Source organism: Pipistrellus kuhlii, unplaced genomic scaffold (assembly GCF_014108245.1).
Source record: "Pipistrellus kuhlii isolate mPipKuh1 unplaced genomic scaffold, mPipKuh1.p scaffold_m20_p_2, whole genome shotgun sequence".
Taxonomy (NCBI): domain Eukaryota; kingdom Metazoa; phylum Chordata; class Mammalia; order Chiroptera; family Vespertilionidae; genus Pipistrellus; species Pipistrellus kuhlii.
This window is the reverse complement of record NW_023425515.1, coordinates 1,470,925-1,492,848: the sequence shown is the minus strand read 5'-3', so window position 1 is coordinate 1,492,848 and position 21,924 is coordinate 1,470,925. Positions and strand designations below refer to the sequence as shown.

Sequence of the window (21,924 nt, the reverse complement as noted above, 5' to 3'; positions counted from 1 at the left end):
TCCGCCTGGCCTCTCCTCTCCTAAATTTTTTTTTTTTTTAAAAATTGATTTCAGAGAGGAAGGGAGAGGGAGAGAGAGATAGAAACATCAATGAGGAGAGAGAGTCATTGATCAGCTGCCTCCTGCCTTCCCCCGTCCCCCCCCCCCCCCCCCGCCCCTCCCAACTGAGGATCAAGCCCGCACCCCGGGCCTGTGCCCTGACTGGGAATCGAACCGCGACCTCCTGGCTCATAGGTCAAAGCTCAACTGCTGAGCCATGCCGGCTGGGCCTCTCCTGAATGTTTGAAAACCTCCTGCTGCCCACGTCCCTGTGTGGGCTGTGAGAGAGAGAGAGAGAGAGAGAGAGAGAGAGCGCGCACTCGTCACTCTTTCAGACGTTCTTGCTGTCAACACGGGACCGCACCCGACTCATCATGAGCAGTTAAGCGTGTTGGGTTCTCTGTATTAACATTCTGGCACTTTTATGAATCATCATCATCGGGCACAATTAGCAAACCTGAGCCCCGATCCCGTTTTCCGATTCTTTCCCTGGACATCGGGGCCTCTCTGAACACCCACCTGCTAGGAGCGGTGTGGGTGCCGCAGGCTGGAGGCGGTCGTTGGAGTGCAGAGAACATTCGATGTGTTCCTTTTTCTTTTTTTAGTTTTTGATGGAAGTATTTTTGGATCCTTTGTTGACCCCAAATCTGTCTTGTTACGGAAAAAAATAAAAGCATATTTTAGTCTTAGGGTCTGAAACCCAATCTCGCCGAGTGCCTGGAACTGTGGGTCCCGGTGATCCTCTGACCGAAGTCCTCAGGCGTCGTTTCACGTGTGATCCATGTGCTCGGCGTCCACACGACGTCGCTACCACGGCACCCCCACACAGCGGGCCCTTCTGCCGGGGGCCATGGGCTGAGGATTTATGTGCCTCCCCGACGTGCATGAAAAACGGCATTGGTCGCCTGCCACTCGCCACATCAGACTATCCGGCTTTCCTGGAGCCGCAGGAAAAAACACTCGCCCCCCACCCCCACGCGCGCACACACCAATCTAAAGTTCAGGTCTTTTTATAGCAGCATGGAGGCAGGCGTATTAAATTATTATGCCCGGTTCCTGCCAGGGTTTTTGGCTTTTCGGAATTCTCTGTTATAAAGCAGCCGGCTCAGTCCCCCGGTCCTGCGGCCGGCCGGAGGTCGGGGAGCGCCGCCTGCACCCCCAGCCGAGGGAACACCCGCCGCGGGCAGGTAGGCAGGTGGGCAGCGCGGTGGCCGGAGAGGAGGGAGGCGGCACGGCCCTGCCAGGGCAGGGAGTCGCTGGCGGAGCCCGAGCAGGGGGCTGGCGTGCACGCTCCCGGGTGCCAGCCTGGGCTCCGAGCTGTTCCTTCTGGTCTGAATCCCATGCTCCCAGCCTCGGGGTCCCAGGGCTGCTGGGCGGGACATGGGGAGGCCGCGGGGAGTAGAGACACACTGGGCCTGTCGCGTGTGGTGTCTGTAGAGATCATCCCTGTCCAAGCAGGTCTCCGGACTGTCCCGCGGCTTCTCTTCACTCCCCACTGTTAAAGCATGCTCCACTGGCATGTGTGCTTGCGTGTGTATGTGCGTGCGTGTGTGTGTGTGTGCATGAGTGCATGCGACTTGGTCTGCTTCCTCTCCTGTCCTGCGCTTAATTCCACCTGAGGGCAGTCTCCGGGGGGTTAGACACTTTGGCCCAGCCAGTGCGTCTCGGTGGCTGGCTGAGCGTCCATGTATGAACCAGGAGGTCACGGTTCAATTCCCCGTAAAGGCACATGCCTGGGTTGAGGGCTTGATCCAAGCAGGGGCAAACAATCAGTGATTTTCTCTCATCACTGACGTTTCTCTCTCTCTCCTTCTCACTTCCTGTCTGAAATCCATCAGTAAATATAAATATAAAAAAAGAAGAACACTGTGGTGGCCCTGTCTCTCTGAGATGTGGACTGCATCTCGCTCCTTCGGAGATGTTCACCCTGAAGCCTCATCTCCACGCTCTCTCTCCCTCCGGGGCCTCGGGCTCTGAGGAGGACTTCGAGATCCGAGGGGAAAGATGTGTGTCTTCCTTACCTCCCGCTCGCATGCACTTCCCCCCCCGAATCGATCTCAGTTAACGCTGACTCCTCCCGTCAGAACAGCATGTGCCAAGGTGACGCTCAGCCAGATGTGGGCGCGCCCCCCCACCCCCCCACCCCCCAGCACACGCGGGCCCCGTCGCAGCTCTGACATCCCGGTTCGTTTCCCAAACCCCACGCTCTGTGGACGTGGCCTCGGATGTGTTTGAAGGACACAAGGCTTCCCTTAGGGGCAGAGTGATATGGCAGCATTGCTCTCTTTCCGTCCTCAACGCCCTTTTTATTTATTTTTTATTTTTCGTAATTTTAAAATGAGCCTGGTTCTTCTGTCTAACCTCTTTCTGCTGATCGCTGGTAGAAGCCACACCATCGCTCACGTTCCTCCCGGTCGGTGGGCCAAGCGAGCATCCCCGAGGGCGTGACTCCCCGCGGAGCCTGGTCCGAGTGTGTGAACCCTCCTCTCTGGTGCCGCCGCGGGACGGGAGGGAGTCTCTTTGGCCACAATGACTTCGGAAGCTGCCATTCTTGTCTTGATGAATGAGCAAGGCTACTTACATCCGGGGCCGTGTTACTTGGAAACCCCACCTGTGATGTTCGACGCCTCGGATTCATTCACTCGGTTCGCCGTTCGGGTCCCCCGATGTCGGTCTGCCAGGCTCGGCACCCCGAATGTGCTGGAGCCTCGGCTGCTGCCGTCTGCCTGTGGCTCTCTGAGCTGCTGTGTGTCCGCCATGCCTTTCCTGTTTTTTCTTTCTTGTGCCCGGTTCTGGCTCTCTGGCTGGCACAACCTATCCCTTGGTATGCTTTGTGGTACTGCTTAAACCCTAGCTTACTGCTTCCCAATGTGTCGCAAGGCTCAGATTCCAGGGATTTTAAAGAAGTTGAGGTCATGCCTGGCCAGTGTTGCCCAGTGGTTAAGTGTCCACCTAAGAACCAGGAGGTCAGGGTTTGATTCTCGGTCAGGGCACGTGCCTGGTGTTGTAGGCTCCCTCCCCAGTGTGAGGCATGCAGGAGGCAGCTGATGTTCTAGTGCTCTCTCCCTCTCCCTTCCTCTATGAAATCCATAAAAATACCTTTCTTTTCTTTTTTTAAATATATTTTATTGATCTTTTACAGAGAGGAAGGGAGAGAGATAGAGAGCTAGAAATGTCAATGAGAGAGGAACATCGACCAGCTGCCTCTTGCACACCCTCCACCAAGGATGTGCCCACAACCAACGTACATGCCCTTGACCAGAATCAAACCCAGGACTTTTCAGTCCGCAGACCGATGCTCTACTACTGAGCCAAACCGGTTTTGGTAAAAATATATTTTCTAAAAAGAAGAAGTCAAGGTGGTGTGCTTACACTCTGAGCCAAAGCATTGAGCTTGGTCCTTGTCATTCTCCCCACTCACTGATTTACAGAGTGGCATTCAAGTACTTGGGAAGCAAAGGAAGGAGTCAGTCCTGGAGCCAGTGGGATAGAGTGGCAGGTGGGATAGAGTGGCTGGTGGGATAGAGTGGCAGGTGGGATAGAGAGGCAGGTGGGATAGAGTGGCCGGTGGGGTAGAGTGGCCGGTGGGATAGACAGGCCGGTGGGATAGAGAGTGGCAGGTGGGATAGAGAGGCAGGTGGGATAGAGTGGCTGGTGGGATAGAGTGGCAGGTGGGATAGAGAGGCAGGTGGGATAGAGTGGCCGGTGGGGTAGAGTGGCCGGTGGGATAGACAGGCCGGTGGGATAGAGAGTGGCAGGTGGGATAGAGAGGCAGGTGGGATAGAGTGGCTGGTGGGATAAAGTGGCCGGTAGGATAGAGAGGCTGGTGGGATAGAATGGCCTGTAAGATAGAGTGGCCGGTGGGGTAGAGTGGCCGGTGGGGTAGAGTGGCCGGTGGGATAGAGAGTGGTCGATGGGATAGAGAGTGGCCGGTGGGATAGAGAGTGGCCAGTGGGATAGAGTGGCCGGTAAGATAGAGCGGCTGGTAGGGTAGAGCGGCCGGTAGGATAGAGTGGCTGGTAGGATAGAGAGTGGCAGGTGGCGTAGAGTGGATGGTAAGATAGAATGGCTGGTGGGATAGACTGGCCGGTGGGATAGAGAGTGGCCGGTGGGATAGAGAGTGGCCGGTGAGATAGAGTGGCAGGTGGGATAGAGTGGCTGGTTAAGATAGAGTGGCCGGTGGGATAGAGTGGCTGGTTAAGATAGAGTGGCCGGTGGGATAGAGTGGCTGGTAGAATAGAGTGGCTGGTGGGATAGAGTGGCTGGTAGAATAGAGTGGCCGGTGGGATATAGAGTGGCTGGTGGGATAGAGTGGCTGGTGGGGTAGAGTGGCTGGTGGGATAGAGTGGCTGGTGGGGTAGAGTGGCTGGTGGGATAGAGTGGCTGGTGGGATAGAGTGGCTGGTGGGATAGAGTGGCTGGTGGGGTAGAGTGGCTGGTGGGATAGAGTGGCTGGTGGGGTAGAGTGGCTGGTGGGATAGAGTGGCTGGTGGGATAGAGTGGCCAGTGGGATAGAGAGTGGCTGGTTAAGATAGAGTGGCCGGTGGAATAGAGTGGCTGGTGGGATAGAGTGGCTGGTGGGGTAGAGTGGCTGGTGGGATAGAGAGTGGCTGGTGAGATAGAGAGTGGCTGGTGGGGTAGAGTGGCTGGTAGGATAGAGAATGGCTGGTGGGATAGAGTGGCTGGTGGGATAGAGTGGCTGGTGGGGTAGAGTGGCTGGTGGGATAGAGTGGCTGGTGGGATAGAGAGTGGCTGGTGAGATAGAGAGTGGCTGGTGGGGTAGAGTGGCTGGTAGGATAGAGTGGCTGGTGGGATAGAGTGGCTGGTGGGATAGAGTGGCTGGTGGGGTAGAGTGGCTGGTGGGATAGAGTGGCTGGTTAAGATAGAGTGGCCGGTGGGATAGAGTGGCTGGTAGGATAGGTGGCTGGGAGCACTCAGAGCTGGGTTTGTGAAATCCCGTGTGATCCACAAAGATTTTGACACTTTTGGGCCAGAGGGTGGGGGAGGTCTCGGTCTTAGAACAGCTGCTCCGTGAGGCTCTGTTACTATCGGGGAGCATCCTTACTTATTTAAGTATCAACCCAAAGAATAAGAAGGGAGGGCAAAGGTGAGCACCTGTTTAAAATCAGGAAATAGCATACTAGAGGCCCGGTGCACGAAATTGGTGCACTTGTGTGTGTGTGTGTGTGGGGGGGGTGTCCCCCAGCCTTGCCTGTGTTCTCTCACAGTGCGGGAGCCCTGCGATCAATCATCCCAAAGAGGTAGGTCCCGCCCACCCATCCGGGGCTCCTCGATGGACGGATTGCCCCAAAGAGGTAGGTCAGAGCCGGAGGTCCTGCCGCCAGGCCCCTCCTCCTCTGTGCCACACGAGGCTGTGGGACCCCCAGGCCTGGCTCAAAGAATAAGAATTCACACAGCTTCCTGGTGGTGAATTGTGGGATTGTGATGATGTGAGGACCACCTAGGCCCGTGGTCGGCAAACTGCGGCTCGCGAGCCACATGCGGCTCTCTGGCCCCTTGAGTGTGGCTCTTCCACAAAAGACCACGGCCTGGGCACGTTTACTGTGAAGAAGTGGCGTTAGAAGAAGTTTAAGTTTAAAAAACGTGGCTCTCCAAAGCAATGTCAATCGTCGTCCTGTTGATATTTGGCTCTGTGGACTAGTGGGTTTGCCAACCACTGGCCTAGGCTGTTATTAGTGTAGATAAGCAGGGAATCATGGGCTGTGGGGCAGGAGAACAGACGCCCAGACACCAGTCAGCTCCATCACGGATGCCCCGTTGACCTTGGGACACTCACATCAAGGTCTGGATCTCTCTGATCTCAGATCTTCTCGTGTGGGGGTGAGACTGTCTGTTTTGAAGAAGTAGCGTTAGAGAATGCTACTTCTCCAAAGTTTCCACTTTTTAAAAAATTTTATTGATTTTTTACAGAGAGGAAGAGAGAGGGATAGAGAGTTAGAAACATCGATGAGAGAGAAACATCCATCAGCTGCCTCCTGCACACCCCCTACTGGGGATGTGCCCGCAACCAAGGTACATGCCCTTGACCGGAATCGAACCTGGGACCTTTCAGTCTTTAGGCTGATGCTCTATCCACTGAGCCAAACCGGTTTCAGAAAAAGTTTCCCCTTTTAAAAACCATGGGACGCAGCCCGCACCAGCGTCTCCCGAGCTGAGAGCGGCCCTCACTTGCCCACAGGCTGGTGTTGGGACGAGCTGTCCCGTGGGCTTTGTGCGTGTGATAGGAACCACCGCTGGGCCCCTGGGTGTGGCGTGTGGGTGGGTGCTGCATGGTGTGTTGCTCCCGCAGGGCAGGTCCCCACGCCGCCTCTGCCGCTGCTGAGCCGGCGGGAGGATGGCAGTACCGCCGTGGGCCGGCCATGTGTTCGACGTAAAACCATGGGCGGGCGGTCCACCCACCACCAAGGTCCACGTCTTCCCACCACATTACGCAAAAGAGCAGAGATGTCCGTAGCGAGGAGGAGGAAGGGGAAAGAAGAGTGAGCCGCTGGTCCAGATAGTTTCAACATCCTGGTATTGGGAGGCATCTGGATCATTCACAGCTTTTTTTTTTTCTTTCTTTCTCTTTTTTTTTTTTCTGGTTCATTTATCATCCAGATGTTCGCCATCATGGAACCACCACTCGCGAGCCGCTAATAACGCCAAAGTGGAAAAACTCATATCTGTGTGTCTGTCCTTCGTGCTCCGTCCCCCTCTCCCTCTCCACCCCAAGGGCCTCCTCCTCCTCAGCATCTCCCTCCGGGAACGAGGCTGCTCCGCCAGATGCTTAGGTGTGAGCCGTCCCTCTCCTTTTTTTCATCTTCGCGGCCGTCCTGTACGCTGTCTGCCTGAATTACAGATTGCATTTGTCAAAGAATGACACATGCAATTGGATGTCTTCGGAGACCTTTGAAATCCAACTTCCTCGCGTGGAGATTAAAGGGGGCTGTCCCTCGGCGGCTGCAGTCGGGCCCGGGCTGCGCTGAAAAGTTTCCCCGAGGCCGGCCTGCTCCCGCTTCCAGGGTCTGGAGCGGGGAAAGCCAGGTCCTCTTTTTTTTAAAAAAAAAAATCCTGGAAGGTAGACCCTCCAGTTCCCAGGTCCCGGTGAGAAACGCCCGCAGAGCGGCCGCCGTCGGAAGTGGGCCTGGCCCCCGGGGCGCTGACCGTGTCTCTCTGGCTGCAGGAAGCGCTGTCGGTGGTGAGCGAGGACCAGTCGCTGTTCGAGTGCGCCTACGGGACGCCACACCTGGCCAAGGCGGACATGACCGCCTCCTCCTCCGGCGACTATGGGCAGACCTCCAAGATGAGCCCGCGCGTGCCCCAGCAGGACTGGCTGTCGCAACCCCCGGCCCGGGTCACCATCAAGATGGAATGCAACCCGAACCAGGTGAACGGCTCCAGGTAAGCTGGCTCCCGGCCCCCCCCCCACCCCCACCCCGGATTCCCCATCCCTTGTGGAGGCCCAGGGGGAGCCTCGTTTCCCGCCAAGATCTTTCCGGGAAGGAAGGCCGCGGAGGGGTCCCTGGGCCATGGGCGGAGAAAAACGTGTCCCCGATGGCTCTGGGCTGAGGACGGAGGCTGTAAAACTGGTCGTATATTCGCGGAGCGCTCGCTTTGAAGACGGGGTGTTTGATGCCGTTTTCCAGGCGTGAGGGCGCGGTGGGAGGGGGGGCTTGCTTGCACACATGTGGCAGAGTTCATCCCTGGCGTTTATGGTCCGGGAGAGAGGGCTGCGCTGTGTTTGCGTGGAGAGAGAGTGGCAGCTAGTGGCCAGGCGGCGCCATATGTCCGAGCCGTCTGCCCTCGCCGAGGGAGCTGCTTAGCCATCTGCCCTTCGCCCTCCACCCCACCCCACGCCCCTCCTCTGTCCCTCCCCCTCCCCCTCGCTGCTGCTTCTCATCTTCCCTCACACGGAGGGCCTCGCTCCCCTCGTTAGCGTCTCGGGGCAGGGCTGTCAGACAGAATGTGCTCTCAGATGCAGGACGAGCCTTGGCCCTCGCCCGCGCTGCGTCGGATGCAGCTTTGCAAAGTCAAGTTGGTTTCAATTATGATATCATAGCCCATCTATATTCAGGAAGGAGCGTATAAAATCGCGGGACAAAGGGAGGGTAATTTCTTAGCGTGTTGCAGGGTCTGGCGCGGGGGTGGGAGACAGCGCACACGCTCTGTGGCCTCCCTGAGTGCAAAGCCCTTCTCCTCCCGCTCCCCGCGCCCCGCGCCCCGCGCACCCCCAGCAGCCGGGCGAAGGGCGCTGGTCCCCATTGGACAGGGGAGGAAACCGAGGCTTAGACGTGTCCTGGCTAACTCAGGGTCACCACTTCCAGGGGCTCCCTTTGGGTTCAAAGCCAGGGTGTCTGACTCTGTCCACCACCCGGCCCCTTTTGCTCTGCGTGGTCCAGGGTGTCCTGGAAAAATGGACACACAGCTCAGCAGCTCAGTGACCACTCCGTCACCGCTGAGGGCTCGGTGTGAAAATGAAACGTATTTTTACAGACACGGCCTTTATAACGGTTCTGAGTGTGTGCACGCCCTGTGTGTTAGCACCGACTGCGTTTTCACAGGAGCCGGGAACAGGGCGTCTGCCTCTGGGGCGGCTGCGATGAAGGTGCCGGGTCCCAGCGCGCTGGAGGGGTGGTGCGTGTGGGGCGTGCGTGCAGGGTGCCGGCCAGAGCCGCCTCTCCTGTGCTCAGTGCCGGCCTCCTCCCTGACTCCGGGAGCCTCGCTCCGAAGGGGCGCGTGGCCGTGGTGTGGGGGCTTCACGTGGCATTCAGGCCCCGGCGGGCCACGTCGGACCTCCCCGGGGGGTTCGTTCCCAGCCCTGAGAGGTCCCGGGCAGAAAACGCTGCCCGAGGCCCGGGATCCCCGAGGCCCGGGTACTGACGTGACGCGTGTCATCGTCCTACAGGTCCGTCCTGGCCCGTGTGGCAGTGTCTCCACCACACATAGGGGCGGGGGCCCACGGCAGGTGTGCCACGAAATGCAGAGAGTACTCTTGCGTGGATACGAGCTATTGTGTTATTGTGTTACGTTCCACACGCACCTACGCCCCCCCGCCTTGTACTTCTGGGACTCGGGAGGGCGGAGTGGACGCAGCCGTGTGGCGAAGAAGGCAGCGGAGGGATGGAGGAGGCGGGGCGAGAACCCCGGGCCACTGAGTGGGTTCGCTCTCGGTGGCGTCGTGTGACCCAATGCACCCAGGAGAGTTGTTGGGGGGACGCTAAGAGCAAGATGCATTTCCAGAGCTCTCTTCTTCGGACACCCGTTTCTGTATGCAGGAAATGCATCAGAGAGAGAGAGCGAGCGAGAGCGAGAGCGAGAGCGAGAGCGAGAGCGAGAGCGAGCGAGAGAGAGAGAGAGAGAGAGAGAGAGAGCGCGCACTCTTCGGGCACGGGGCACCGAGACGTTGCCCAGCTGGCAGTGGCGGACCGGCGTGCTGGCCCCTGTTTCCAGGTGGTCCGAGGGCCAGCTCCCCGAGTCTGGCTGGACTTAGGGAGCCTCAGAGAGGGCCTGGGGGAGGAGGTGAGCGCGGTGAGCAGGGACAGGGCTGCTCTTGTTCGCTCTGTGCTGCTCCTGCGTTCATGGGGGATGAGGGAGGGGGATGAGGGCGGGCAGCCACCAGCCTCTGATGTGGGCCCGGCCGCCCTCAGCAGCCAGCGCCGTGCCCACCGGCCCTGCAGCAGCCTTCCCGCCGGAGGGTGCCCTCAGGGCCTCGGGGGCGGCGTTGCTGGTACAGGATCCTCCCACGCAGACCACTTCCTTGGGGAGGGTCCTCTCTGTCCGCCCTCAGCCGCCCTCGGAGGAAAAGGCCCTGGGCTCTGGGCGGAGGGAGGGCCCCTTTCCGACCCCGAGGTGGAACTTGACAGAACCTCAGCCCTGCGGCTCCCACGTCCTGAGACGGAAGGCAGCGGGGAGGTGGGGCCTCTGGCCATGACGACAGGTGGAGCAGTGGTCCTCCACCTTCCCATCGCCGCGGCCCTTTCACGCAGCTCCTCGTGTGGTGGTGACCCCCAGCCGTCACATCACTTTCGTTGCTGCTTCACAGCTGTAACGTTGCTCCTGCTATGAACCGTAATGTAAATACCTGTGTTTTCCCGTGGTCTTACGTGTACCCATCTTCTGATGGCCTCGGGCTCTGCAGCGGTGGTTCTCACCTGTGGGTCGCCTAAGACCATTACAGTTGTGAAGTAGCCACAGAAAGATTTCACGGCTGGGGGTCACCACAGCACGAGGAGCTGTGTGAACGGTCGCGGCATTAGGAAGGCGGAGAGCCACTGCGCTGGAGGGAAGAGGGACGGAAGGAGCCGAGGCTGCGAGCCAGCAGGTGGTCGCCACCGCAGCCTCAGCGGGCACAGTGCTCGCCGACGCTGAGCGGACACAGGACGTCCCTTCTCGGCTTCAGTGCTTCTCAGCCTCAGTGCTGGGCCTCCAGGGGCATGTGGCAGCGTCTGCAGACATGTTTATTGTCATAACTTGGGGGAGGGGGGGTTTCCTGGCATCTCATGGGCATCTCATGGGCTCAACGTCCTAAACACAGGCAGCATCTCCCCCCCACCCCCCCTCAAAGGAATGGGCTGGCCCAGCCCCAGCCGCCTGCAAGGCCAGATGTCTCCTCCGCACCGCGCCCTGGGCTGGCTGCTGGGCTGGGAGGATGGGTTCTGAGAAGCTCAGGGTCCAGCAGCAGGGGAGACGGTCCTGTGAGGTCAGGGCCCCGCCTCAGGGGGGAAGTGGGGGAGAGGGTGTGACTCCACTCCCTGTGCAGGAAGGAGAGTGTCGGTGAGGAGTATATTAAACAGCACTTCTACAGCACACCGTGATTTATCATACACACGGTGTCGCCCAGTGTCCTCATTGAACCTGGGAGATGGCCCTGTGACTGGGCCACACACCCCCGGGCATCGCTGACATCCCGATGCCCCCGCCATCCCCATGACATGGAATTCTTCTCATCCAAGCAGCGAGCTCCTGTTCGCGTGGAGGAAGCCTGAAGGGCCGTTTGCTTGGTCTAAACACGCTTCCAGAGAACCTGGCAGCCACGAGAGAGAAAAATAAAAGAATGAAAGGACAGTGGAGGTCCTGAGGAAGGAATCACTATGAAATGTTTTTTTAAAAAAATAATATGAAGTGATATGAAAACATAGCAATTAAAGTTTCAAAACATAATAGAGAACTGACACGCACACATATGTCACAGTGTGTATTTATACGCTGTATATGAGGCCCCTAGGACCATAAGCAATACAAAGGTTCACTGTTAATAACTCATTTTCCAATTGCCCCCCTGGGGACCACTGGACTAGACCCATTTCACAGATGGAGACCATCGAGTCTCCTGCCGTAGGCTGTGTGGCCACGGGCCTGTGCTCCTCCTCACGCCCTCCAGGCTCCTTCTGAAGTGGGCATCTCTCTCTCGCTGGGACCGCCGAGCGCTCTCCGCTGACGGGCAGGCACAGTGTTATCTCTCCTCTCTGCTGAGAGCACGGACCCACACTCTGCTGTGACGTCTTGCAGAGGCTGCCCGGGTGAGACACTGGCCCGGGCGGCCGTTCCCCTGCCCTCCCCTCCGCTGTCTGCCGGGGGCGTCTCCCCGCCAGCCCCCTCCTAGAGTCCCTGCCAGCCCCGGGCGGGAGCCGTCCTCAGCTCCTCAGATACTTGCAGGGCTGAAGTTAGAAACAAACCATGTCCGTTTCGGATGGAGGCTGCTCAGGGCGGCCGCCTGTGCCCCTGAGGGAAGGGGCAGTGCCCCGCCCCAGCTGCGGGATGGCGGCTCGGCTGGCGCTCTGGGCACGTCCGGCTCTCGCGCTTGGTGAGCAGCACTCAGTGTTTGCTCTTTGCAAGGGGTCCACTGGGACCCGCCCTCTGCAGGCCTTCCTCCTGATTCCTCCCGAGACTCACTGAGGTTTGACACCCCCCCCCCCCCGCCCCCCTCCTCTGAGCCTGGGCATCACTGCGGGGCAGTGAGAGAGTGGGAGTCACAGCAGGCCGCCTGTGCTCCTCTCCGCCCGGGTCCGAGGCGGATTGGCAGACCGTTTCCCACTCAGGCTCGGCACCTTCCCGGCTGTGCCTGGCCCTGTGCTGGGGAACCCCCAAACGGGTGGTTTTTATGAGGTCCAGGTGCAACATGTCCGGCTGGTGAGGGGCCTGGGACTCGGGATGTCAGCTCACCGGCTGCGGAGCTGAGGGCACGGAGGGACGGCGGGAGGAGAGCCGCACGAACGGGGAAACGCACGCGGGAAGGCGGGGCAGGGAGGCGGGCGCTCCGCCCCGGTCTTGGCCCTCCCTCGGGAGTCAGACGGGGTCCCCGTGGGCACGGGCAGCGGGCACTGGGCCACTGCTTGGGCCCTGTGTAGCCTCGAAAGGGAAATGGTTTGGGTTCACCAGAATTTCCATAGCCTGTGACGTGGGGAAAAACCCAAAGCACCGTCACGGTTGGGCTTAACGTCTTTCCTCTTGAGAAATGGAAGTGTCTCCAGCAAAATCAACCAACCAACCAACAGAAACAAAAGACCTCACAACACAGCCCATCTCTGTAGACTCCTTGTCCTACAGAGCATTCCATTCCCATATGTGGCCCCCAAAGGATGCATGTACCCCCAAGCTCCAGGCCTCCCTGTGGGCTGGCCTTGCCATCCCCGTTTCCAGCTGTGAAGAGAAACGGGAGGTGGGTCCTTGAGTGGCCAGGCTGTTCCCAGGACACGCAGTGCCCCGGAGGGAGGGACATGGAGGGACCCAGGTCCCGGTGGGCTGCGGTGACATTAATGAACTCGGTCTTCGGCTTTTCGGGAGGGGGATGGGCTGGTGGGAAGCGGCTATGGGCCAGGTGCTGGGTGTGTGTGTGTAGGGGGGCGGGGAGGGGAGAGCAGCGCTGGGCTGGGAAGACAGAGCCCCAGTGTCAGGCCGAGCCTGCCGTCCATGAATCACGGCGCTCCGCCTGCCGCCGGCCGCGGGGCCTGAGGCAGCTTTTCCATCGCCGCCTCTGATTCAGAAACAAAACAGACCCGCCAAGCACCCCGAGCCCTCCAGACAACCCCCTCCTTGTCTCGGGCCTAAAAATACCTACTGTGGGGGATTCGCTTCCATTCCTGCTCCAAACCTTGGTCAGGCGTTTGTTCACTGGCTTCAGGCTAAGTGTGTGCTTTCAGGGTTCTTAGGAAGAAAACCACATGTGAAGGGAATTTAAAAAAATATACATATTTTTTTATTAATTTCAAAGAGGAAGGGGGAGGGCGGGAGAGAAAGAAACGTCAATGATGAGAGAGAATCATGGGTCGCCTGCCGCCTCTACGCCCCACACGGCATGGAGCCCACAACCCAGGCATGCTCCCCGACCAGAGTCAAACCAGCGACCTCCTGGTTCATGGGTCGACCGCTGATCCACAGCTGCTGGGCAGCAAAGGGAACCGGGTGTCCAGGTGTGAGCGGGCCTGGAGCTCATCACATGAGACCACCCAATAAACGGAGGAACATTCGTGAAGATGGCGACATTCTAATGAGCAGCACGGAGCTGGGCACTGACTGCATGGGGGGCAGCAGGGGCTTGGGTACCCACGTAGGTGTTGGGGTGACGTGGATTGGGGCGTTAGGGGCAGAGTGCGGGGAGTCAGGAGAGGGGCTTTAGCCACCCAGTCACAGCCACTATGACAATAGGGACACTCCGGAATCTCCAGCCCCTGGGACAGTGCCTGGCAGACTCTCTCTCTCTCTCTCTCTCTCTCTCTCTCTCTCTCTCTCTCAATCTCTTATTGTTAATCCTCACCCAGGGATGTTTTCCCATTGATTTTTAGAGAGAGTGGAAGGGAGGGGGAGCAACAGAGAGACACATGGATGTGAGAGAGACACATTGATGGTCTCCCACACATGCCCCAACCAAGGGCAGGGATTGGTCCTGCAATCATAGTACATGCCCTTGACCGGAATCGAACCTGGGACCCTTCGGTCCGCGGGCTGGCGCTCTGTCCACTGAGCAACACCGGCTAGGGCTGCTCTGTAATATTTGTTAAGTGAGTGATGACTGGAGAAGGCCCAGGCCAGGTGCCGAGGAGGCTGTGGGGAGTGTGCATCCATCCGTAGGCGCCTGGGGCCAGGGAGGGTGGGCTGCACGGGCTGGCGGCGGGTTTGTGTTTGGGGAGATCACTGCAGGGAAGCCGGGACCCCACCCCCCAGCACGCGGTGAGAGCAGGGCAGTGGGGCTGTCTCCCGGGGCAGGAAGGAGGGCGGGTCTCGGAGGACGGGTCGGTTTTCGGGGCTGAGGGGTGCCTCGGCCCCCAGAAGGAGGTCTGCTGATTTCCTCATTCCACGTCGGCACGCCTTGGACTTCCTGTCAGGCCAAGTCTCTGCTCACTTTCCGGACGGAGGGGGAATCACAGGCTGGCCGTGGCCGGCGGGCCCGGGGTCGTGGCTCGGGGCTGCCGTGGGGTCGATCTTGGATAAATGAGGTCCGTTCACCGGGCGCAGACGGCAGCACCGGGCGGGGCTCCATCCCCGTCAGGCCCACGGCCACGCCAGTGCCATTCGCTGGGGGCTCTGTCCCCGATGGGCGGCCTGCTCTCAGCCGACTCTGAAAACCAGCGTCAGATGCCAAGTTTGTTTCGCTTTTCAACAACCACAGCCTTTCTTTTAATTCCTCGGTATGGGCATATCACTCCCCCTCTCCCCCGAGGCCTCCCCTCCCTCGGAAAAGGCGTGATGTTTGACACAGCTCCAGGGAGCCTCTGTCTCGGGCTGTGTCCCCGGTGACCTTACAGCGCACCTTGACCGCGTTCCGGGGGCCCAGCCCCTGCCCGGGTCCTCAGTCCGCTCTCTGCCCGGGATCTGCCGGGGCCCTCGGCCCGCTCTCCGCCGGGATCTGCCCGGGATCTGCCCGGGCCCTCGGCCCGCTCTCCGCCCGCTCTCTGCCCGGGCCCTCGGCCCGCTCTCCGCCCGCTCTCTGCCCGGGCCCTCGGCCCGCTCTCCGCCCGGGATCTGCCCGGGCCCCTCGGCCCGCTCTCCGCCCGGGATCTGCCCGGGCCCCTCGGCCGGCTCTCCGGCCCGGATCCAATCCCCGGCCCTCGACCGCTCTCCGCCCGCTCTCTGCCCGGGCCCTCGGCCCGCTCTCCGCCCGCTCTCTGCCCGGGCCCTCGGCCCGCTCTCCGCCCGGGATCTGCCCGGGCCCTCGGCCCGCTCTCCGCCCGGGATCTGCCCGGGCCCTCGGCCCGCTCTCTGCCCGGGATCTGCCCGGGCCCTCGGCCCGCTCTCTGCCAGGGCCCCCGGGATCTGCTGCACGCCGGCCCACGCTGCCTCCGAGTCCCCTCCCACCCAGGAACACCGTCCCTGCAGAGCGCGCCCCACGCCGAGCCCCCGAGAAAGGGCTGGGGGAGCCTGTGACATCCGCTGCACGTGGAGGGGGCCAGCGCCCCTGGAGCCGGACTCACCACAATCCACACGTGCGTCCACGCGAACAGGGAGTCTCCCCCATCGCGTTCACGTCTGCTGTCTGCATGGCCGGCTCCGGGGCCCCCCTGGGCGTCCTTCGGGAACCCCGGAGTCTTCTGAGGGGCCGTTCGGTCGTGGTTTCTGTCTGGGAAAGAGGCTACTCCCAAGGCCTTACCAGGCGGGACCCTCTAGTGTGGGGTCAAATCCTTGGACTGTTCCAGTCCAGCTCCCCCATTGCTGGTCATGTGACCTTGGGCACGACCTGTGTCCCCCTCTCTGGGCCTCACCTGTCACATCCCTGCTGCAGGTGCCGACCCCGTGGCGGCGTGTTCACGAAAAGGATCAGAACAACTACCCCATAGATAGCGTGTATCATGTGTGCGAGGCAGCATTGTGGGTGCTCCGCCCACATGTTTATCCCGACGTGAATATTACATGGGAGGAGGTTGGAGCCATCCCCAGCAGGAGTCAGTTCCCAGGCCGCCCTCCCGACAGGTGTGCGGTGATCACACCTGCGGTGCTGATTTGCATAATGACTTCCCAGTGCTCTGAAGAGTCTGAGAGAAATACCTTCACCGCGCTGAGCCATAAAGACATTTACGCCCCAACCAGCAGGACAGAGGCACTTGTATCCGCCAACGAGGATCTGTTCAGCGAGCGTCTGATGATCTGCGTTGGCGTGTTCACAGCAGCTGCTGGACGGCACCCACATGAACACGGAGAGACCAGGGCTGGAAGGAGTGCTCTTTGCCATGTGCATTTCCAGAGCAACGTGCGGACCGTGCAAATCCCTGTGATGTCAGCGTGGAGGACGCGCGGCCCTCCCTCCAGGCAGGGCCTGGTGCAGGCGGAGCCCCGGGCTGGGCGGGAAGTGCCCCCGGGACTCCAGTCAGGATGTGTGAAGGCCGTGTACGGGGCGGTCGGCAAAGAGGCTGCACTCTGGCCGTGTGGATCCCTCACAGGGCACGGGGTGAAAATGCAGCGATGGAGGCATTTAATGCGGATTCCCCGTTCTCTGCATCATGTTCGGGTTTCATTTTATAAAAGCCGTGCCTAATTGACGCCCCTGGAAAGTGTGCCTCTCCAGGAATTGCCTGTTTCTTAGGTCTGTTTATACCCGTCCTGGTTGTGTTTGCCACCTGCCATGTGGGGGTGGAGCAGTCCCCGGGTGGCATCCAGGAATAGGAATAGCAAGTGTATGGCAGGGACACGTGGGTGGGGAGTTCTTGATGCTTTTCTGAAATTACAATCGTCTTTACCTTTAAAATATATATATTTTTATTGATTTCAGAGAAGAAGGGAGAGGGAGAGATAGAAACATCGGTGATGAGAGAGAATCAGTGATGGGCTGCCTCCTGTACGCCCCTTACTGGGGCTCGAGCCTGCAACCTGGGCACATGCCCCGACTGGGAATTGAACCGTGACCTCCTGGTTCAAAGGCCCACGTTCCACCACTGAACCACACTGGCCAGCTCCTTTACCTTTTAAAGGCAGCATCCCGTCTTTCCTTGGTGCAGGCAGGGGCCAGGGAGAGACAGTGAGTTCAGGCTGCCCAGCCTCTAGCCTGTCCCCCTGGCTCTGCGTCCCGGAGCGAGCCCCTCTCTCCTGCCCACACCTCCGGCAAGTCTGAGCCGCACCCGCCCCGGCCCCCCCCCCCCCCAGCCCCCCAGGCCCACTGCGGCCCTCTCAGATCAGGGTTGAGGGGGGCTGTTGAAATTTCCAAGAGTCAAAACCAGGGGGAAAGACTAAACACTGAGACCAGAACTTCTAGCCTTGGGCCCCTGTCGCCAACATCGACCTTGAGCCCAGCCCGCGGCCCCACAGGCGGCCCGCTCCCCGCTCTGCGGTGGGAGTTCCCGTAGATTTATTACAACGACTATTGGAAATGGCCACAGGCACAGCCCCACTCTCCCTTCCCCCGAAGCGAAAAGCAGACACAATGGGGAGGACTGTGTTTGCCGCCCTGAGCGTGCATGCGGCTGTGACACGGGCCTGGAGGCAGCCGCATGGGGAAGCTTCAGGCGGTGAATTATGTCTTGTGGTCACAGCACAAAAACAAACGAACCTCACTGAAACGGCCCCGACTTTAAATACTTGCGCACGGTTTTGGAAAGCTCGGGGCAGTGCGACTTGTCACCTCTGTTTTAAAGCCGTGGGAAAACTACTGTGACCCATGCCCAGAGCACGTGTCCTCGGATAACGGGAATGCAACTGTTAAGAGTGAGAAGAAAATTAAAGCATTGGTCTGCAGGGTCCTATTTCTGTGACCCCATCCATCTCTCTGACCTTTCACCTATTAGGTGGGTAACTGCCTTGTTGGAGGAGAAAGAACTTAGGGTGCCTGGTATACAGCAGGCGCTCAATCACAATGGCACGGCCCAGCTGGTGTGGCTCAGGGTTGAGCATTGACCTAGGGACCAGGAGGTCACGGTTTGATTCCTAGACAGGGCACACGCCCAGGTGACGGGCTCGATTCCCAGTGTGGGGCGTGCAGGAGGCAGTTGATCCATGTTTCTCTCTCATCATGGATGTTTCTCTCTCTCTCTCTCTCTCTTCCTTACTCTTTGAAATCAATAAAAGTATTTTTTAAACAATGGCCTGGATGGCCGAGTGCATGAAGGACTAGGAACAGTCTCCCCCTGGCCATTAGGGTTGTCACCCGAGGTTTGCCCCTCACCTGAGTCACATCCAGTTCCCTGTCGCTCACTCCCCTAGTAACTCTCTCTCCTTGAGACAAACAGACCCAAACATACCCTCCCCTCCGCGCAACGGATGGAATTTTCCGAAGGGATAGGAAACCAAGGCCGAAGCGAAGACACTCGGTGTTTTGACACTAGGATGGGTCTTTCGGAGATAAACGTGGGAAGCCAGGAAAAACGGCATCAGGAGGAAATAATGCGTGTGGAGGCCTCGCCATGGGAACGCAGACCGTTACTGTTTTTACATCTCCTTCGTGTTAGTACAGCTGCGAGGCGGCCTCGGAGCTGGGCGGGGTGTTTCCAGGCCCGTGGTCCAGCCTCAGGCCTGGGTGGCCCCGACGGCAGCCTCCATCCACGGACACAGACGGCCCCTCACCCACGGCCGGCCCAGAGCTCCCGCCCTCAGCACCGGGCACGCGAGCCAGTGGCGCTGGGAACAGACGTACCTTTTCCAAGTCCCAGATGCCGAGGGGATTCTCTCTGCCCCTCCTGGGCACTCCCCCGCTGTGGCCTTGGGCTCTGGAATGACCTTCTGCATCCCACCCCAGCCCCGCGCCACCCAGAGCGGGCCCTCCTGCCTTGGCTGGCCGTGACCTTCTCAGACATGAAGGTCAAGTCCATGCCGGTGGCTGGCACATCCCCCACTAGTGAAGTTTGGAGGACACCCACACACCCTCAGGCCTCGGACACGGGGAGGAAGTTTAAAATCCAGGGGAGCCTCCGGGTGTTCTGGGAAAATGGAAAAGCACGCGTAGGGTTGAGGGTGAGAGGCCATGTCTAGAAAGCCACCTGGGGAGACATAACCCGACCATGAAGAGGCCTCTGCAGCGGTCCTGGGTTCGCCGCCCGTGGGTGACCCTCTCAGAAGGATTTTACCTGTTTTTCTGTTTCCTGGTTAAGCTGGATTTTCTATTTGGAGTTTCCTTATTAATAGGAGTTATACCAAATATTTAATAAGATTGTACCAAAAAATTCAAGTTTTTTGAATCTCAAAAAATTCCCTGTTGCCGAAACCGGTGTGGCTCAGTGGATGGAGCATTGGGCCTGCGGACTGAAAGGTCCCAGGTTCGATTCCGATCAAGGGCATGGACCTTGGCTGCGGGCACATCCAGTGGGGAGTGTGCAGGAGGCAGCTGGTCGATGTTTCTCTCATCAATGTTTCTAGCTCTCTATCCCTCTCCCTTCCTCTCTGTAAAACACCAATACAAAATATATATATATATATATATATATATATATATATATATATATTTTTTTTTTTTTTTTTTTTTTTTTTATTTTTATTTTTTTTAATTTCCTGTTTTATTTTTCCAGCAAGGCAGGCAGTCCTTATCCTAATGGCCCTGGCTGCCTTAGTCACACACTCCTGGGAGCTGGCCCCGAGGCCAGCAGCTGAGCCCTCTGCATCCTCACAGCTTGTCCCCCCACCCAGGGTCCCAGAGGGCTTCCTCCCAGGGTGCCCCCCCCTGCACCCCAGCCTGCCTGGGGCACTGAGCTTAGGACACGGTGAGGCTCCAAGTCCCTACGTACAGACAGGCGTGAAATCGGAATGGGAAGTTCCACCGAGGACGGTGCTCGGAGGTTCTGAGAAAGAGGAAGTTGGTTCCGAGCTGAGCCTGGCGGAGGGAGGGCACCGGCGTCCGTCCGGCATCTGTCTGCGCGGCCTGTTTACTGTCGCGCAGCGAGGGCAGGCGGCGGTTCGCCGTTGTCTGCACGTGTTCCCTGTCCGTTGTTGCAGATGGAGGTCTGATGTGACGGTTTCAGGAGGAGCCGCTGGAGAAAGGGAAGCCAGGTGGCAGCCTCGCTCCCATGCGCCCGCTCCCGGCTGGGCCCGCTCCTGGCTGGGCCCGCTCCTGGCTGGGCCCGCTCCCGGCTGGGCCTGAGCCTGGGCACCTCAGAGGGACTGCCACAATAGACAGGGTTCCTCCGGGTTCGGGATCTGGAAACCGGGAGCCCACGGTCAAGTTGCCAGGCGGGCTGTGAGCTGGGAGTGCCCTCTCCTCGGGTTGCACAGGGCCATCTTCTCGTAGGATGGAGCGAGCTCTCTGGTCTCCTGTCTTCCTCATAAGGACACACGAGTCCAATGTGTTGGCGTCACCCTCGCATCTTCATCTGAACTTCATTAAGAGGGTGTGGCTCAGTGGTTGAGCATCAACCAGGACCCAGGAGGTGGTGGTTCAGTTCCTGGTCAGGGCACACGCCTGGGTTGGGAGGCATCTCTTATCATTGATGTTTCTCTCTCTCTTCCCTCTCCTTTCCTCTCTGAAATCAATGAAATATATATTTTTTAAAAAGAAAAGAAAACAAGAAAGAAGGGCCCCGTCTGTAAATGTCATCGCTTTGAGCATTAGGACATCAGCCTATGGACTTTGGGGGACACCCTCCGTCCCTGGCGGGCCCCGAATTTTCCTGTTGCGTCCCCTCCTTCCTCCCCCGTCACCGTCGCTCGCCTTCCCGCTTCCCTGTCCCGGGGCAGGGCCGGGCCGGGCGGCGTGGGGCCCGTTGCCACAGTAATGGAGCAATGTCTCTTTCCCCACCAGAAACTCGCCCGAGGAGTGCAGTGTGGCGAAAGGCGGGAAGATGGTGGGCAGCCCGGAGGTGGGCATGAGCTACGGCAGCTACCTGGAGGAGAAGCACCTGCCGCCCCCCAACATGACCACGAGCGAGCGCAGGGTCATCGTCCCCGCAGGTGAGGCGCCCTTCCCGGGGCCCCCCGAGCGGTCCTTCCCGCCCTGGGCCCACCTCCGCCCTGGTCTACAGCGGGGGGTGTACATGGGAGCCAGCAGGCGCTCGTGCACATACAGTGAAATGCTCACCGGTGTGTGTGTGTGTATGCGTGTGTGTGTGCCCGCACACGTGTGTGTGTGTGTGTGTGTGTGTGTGAGAGAGAGAGAGAGAGAGAGAGAGAGAGGGAGAGAGAGAGACAACGTCCATGGAAGTGAGCTTCAGGTAGGAGTTGCCCTCTCCCTATAATTGTGTGGTGTTACAGATTCTTCCTTTTATGACGAGCTGTTTATAACAGGCGGTGGCCTTGCTGGCTGTTCACAAGTTGTCTCTCTACCTGGGAAAACTGACAGTCGGGAGCAGTGTGCTGCCCATAGAGTCTAAATGGCAGCGCTCACCGGCCCACGTACAGATCCCAGAACCGAAGGACGCCTTCCCCTCGGAATTCATTCCCAGCCCGGCCCAGAGCACGGCTGGGTTTGAGGCGCATGCCAGGAACTTACTTACTTAGCGAAACTAAAGGTGATAGGACGGAGGGCTTGGAGCTCCCGGGAGGAACCGGGTGCCGTAAACCTAGAACCTCCACAACGGCAGCCTCGGCGTCCGTCCCCCCCTGCCCGGTGGGCCTCGCTCTGCCTCTGCGCAGGGCGTTTCCTTAGCGATGGGGACGCAGCAGCTCACATCGTCCTGGGAAACGGGTATCTTATCCCGATTTTCCCGGGAGGGCAAGGAGAGGAAAGGAAGGCCTGAGAGGTCGGCTGGCTTCTGCCGGGCTAACAGCTCCGTAGAGACCACATTGGGATGTGAACAGATCTGCCCGAACGCCCCTTCTCTCCCGTCCTGACAGCAGCCCTGTGGGCTCCTCCCGTCACCCACTCCAGCCATCTGGTCACCCTGCCGCTCTGCCCAAAGGCCTGCCCTTGCTGTCCGCTCAGCCGGAGACCCTGGGTTCCAGGTGGTCTGTCCTTCCTGTGCACACACCTCCTCAGAGGGGCCCTTCCTGGAAACCCCATTTGCTACTCCCACTGCACCCCGGGACTCTGCCCCGCTCCCCC

At 59.3% G+C, this 21,924-nt stretch overlaps 1 protein-coding gene across 8 annotated transcripts in view; it reads left to right on the top strand.

Annotated features, from left to right (window-relative positions):
* The window catches only part of ERG (ETS transcription factor ERG), a 197,010-nt gene that overhangs the window by 143,830 nt on the left and 31,256 nt on the right, over positions 1-21,924 (top strand). For 7 of the 8 annotated variants that reach the window (XM_045585239.1, XM_045585241.1, XM_036446663.2 and 4 more), the window contains 2 exons: positions 7,222-7,439; positions 20,686-20,834. In XM_045585239.1, coding sequence (XP_045441195.1) covers positions 7,222-7,439; positions 20,686-20,834 — 367 coding nt within the window. Of the gene's footprint in view, positions 1-5,836; positions 5,842-7,221; positions 7,440-20,685; positions 20,835-21,924 lie in introns of those variants that run through there. The other variant, XM_036446664.2, reaches the window with a different exon arrangement.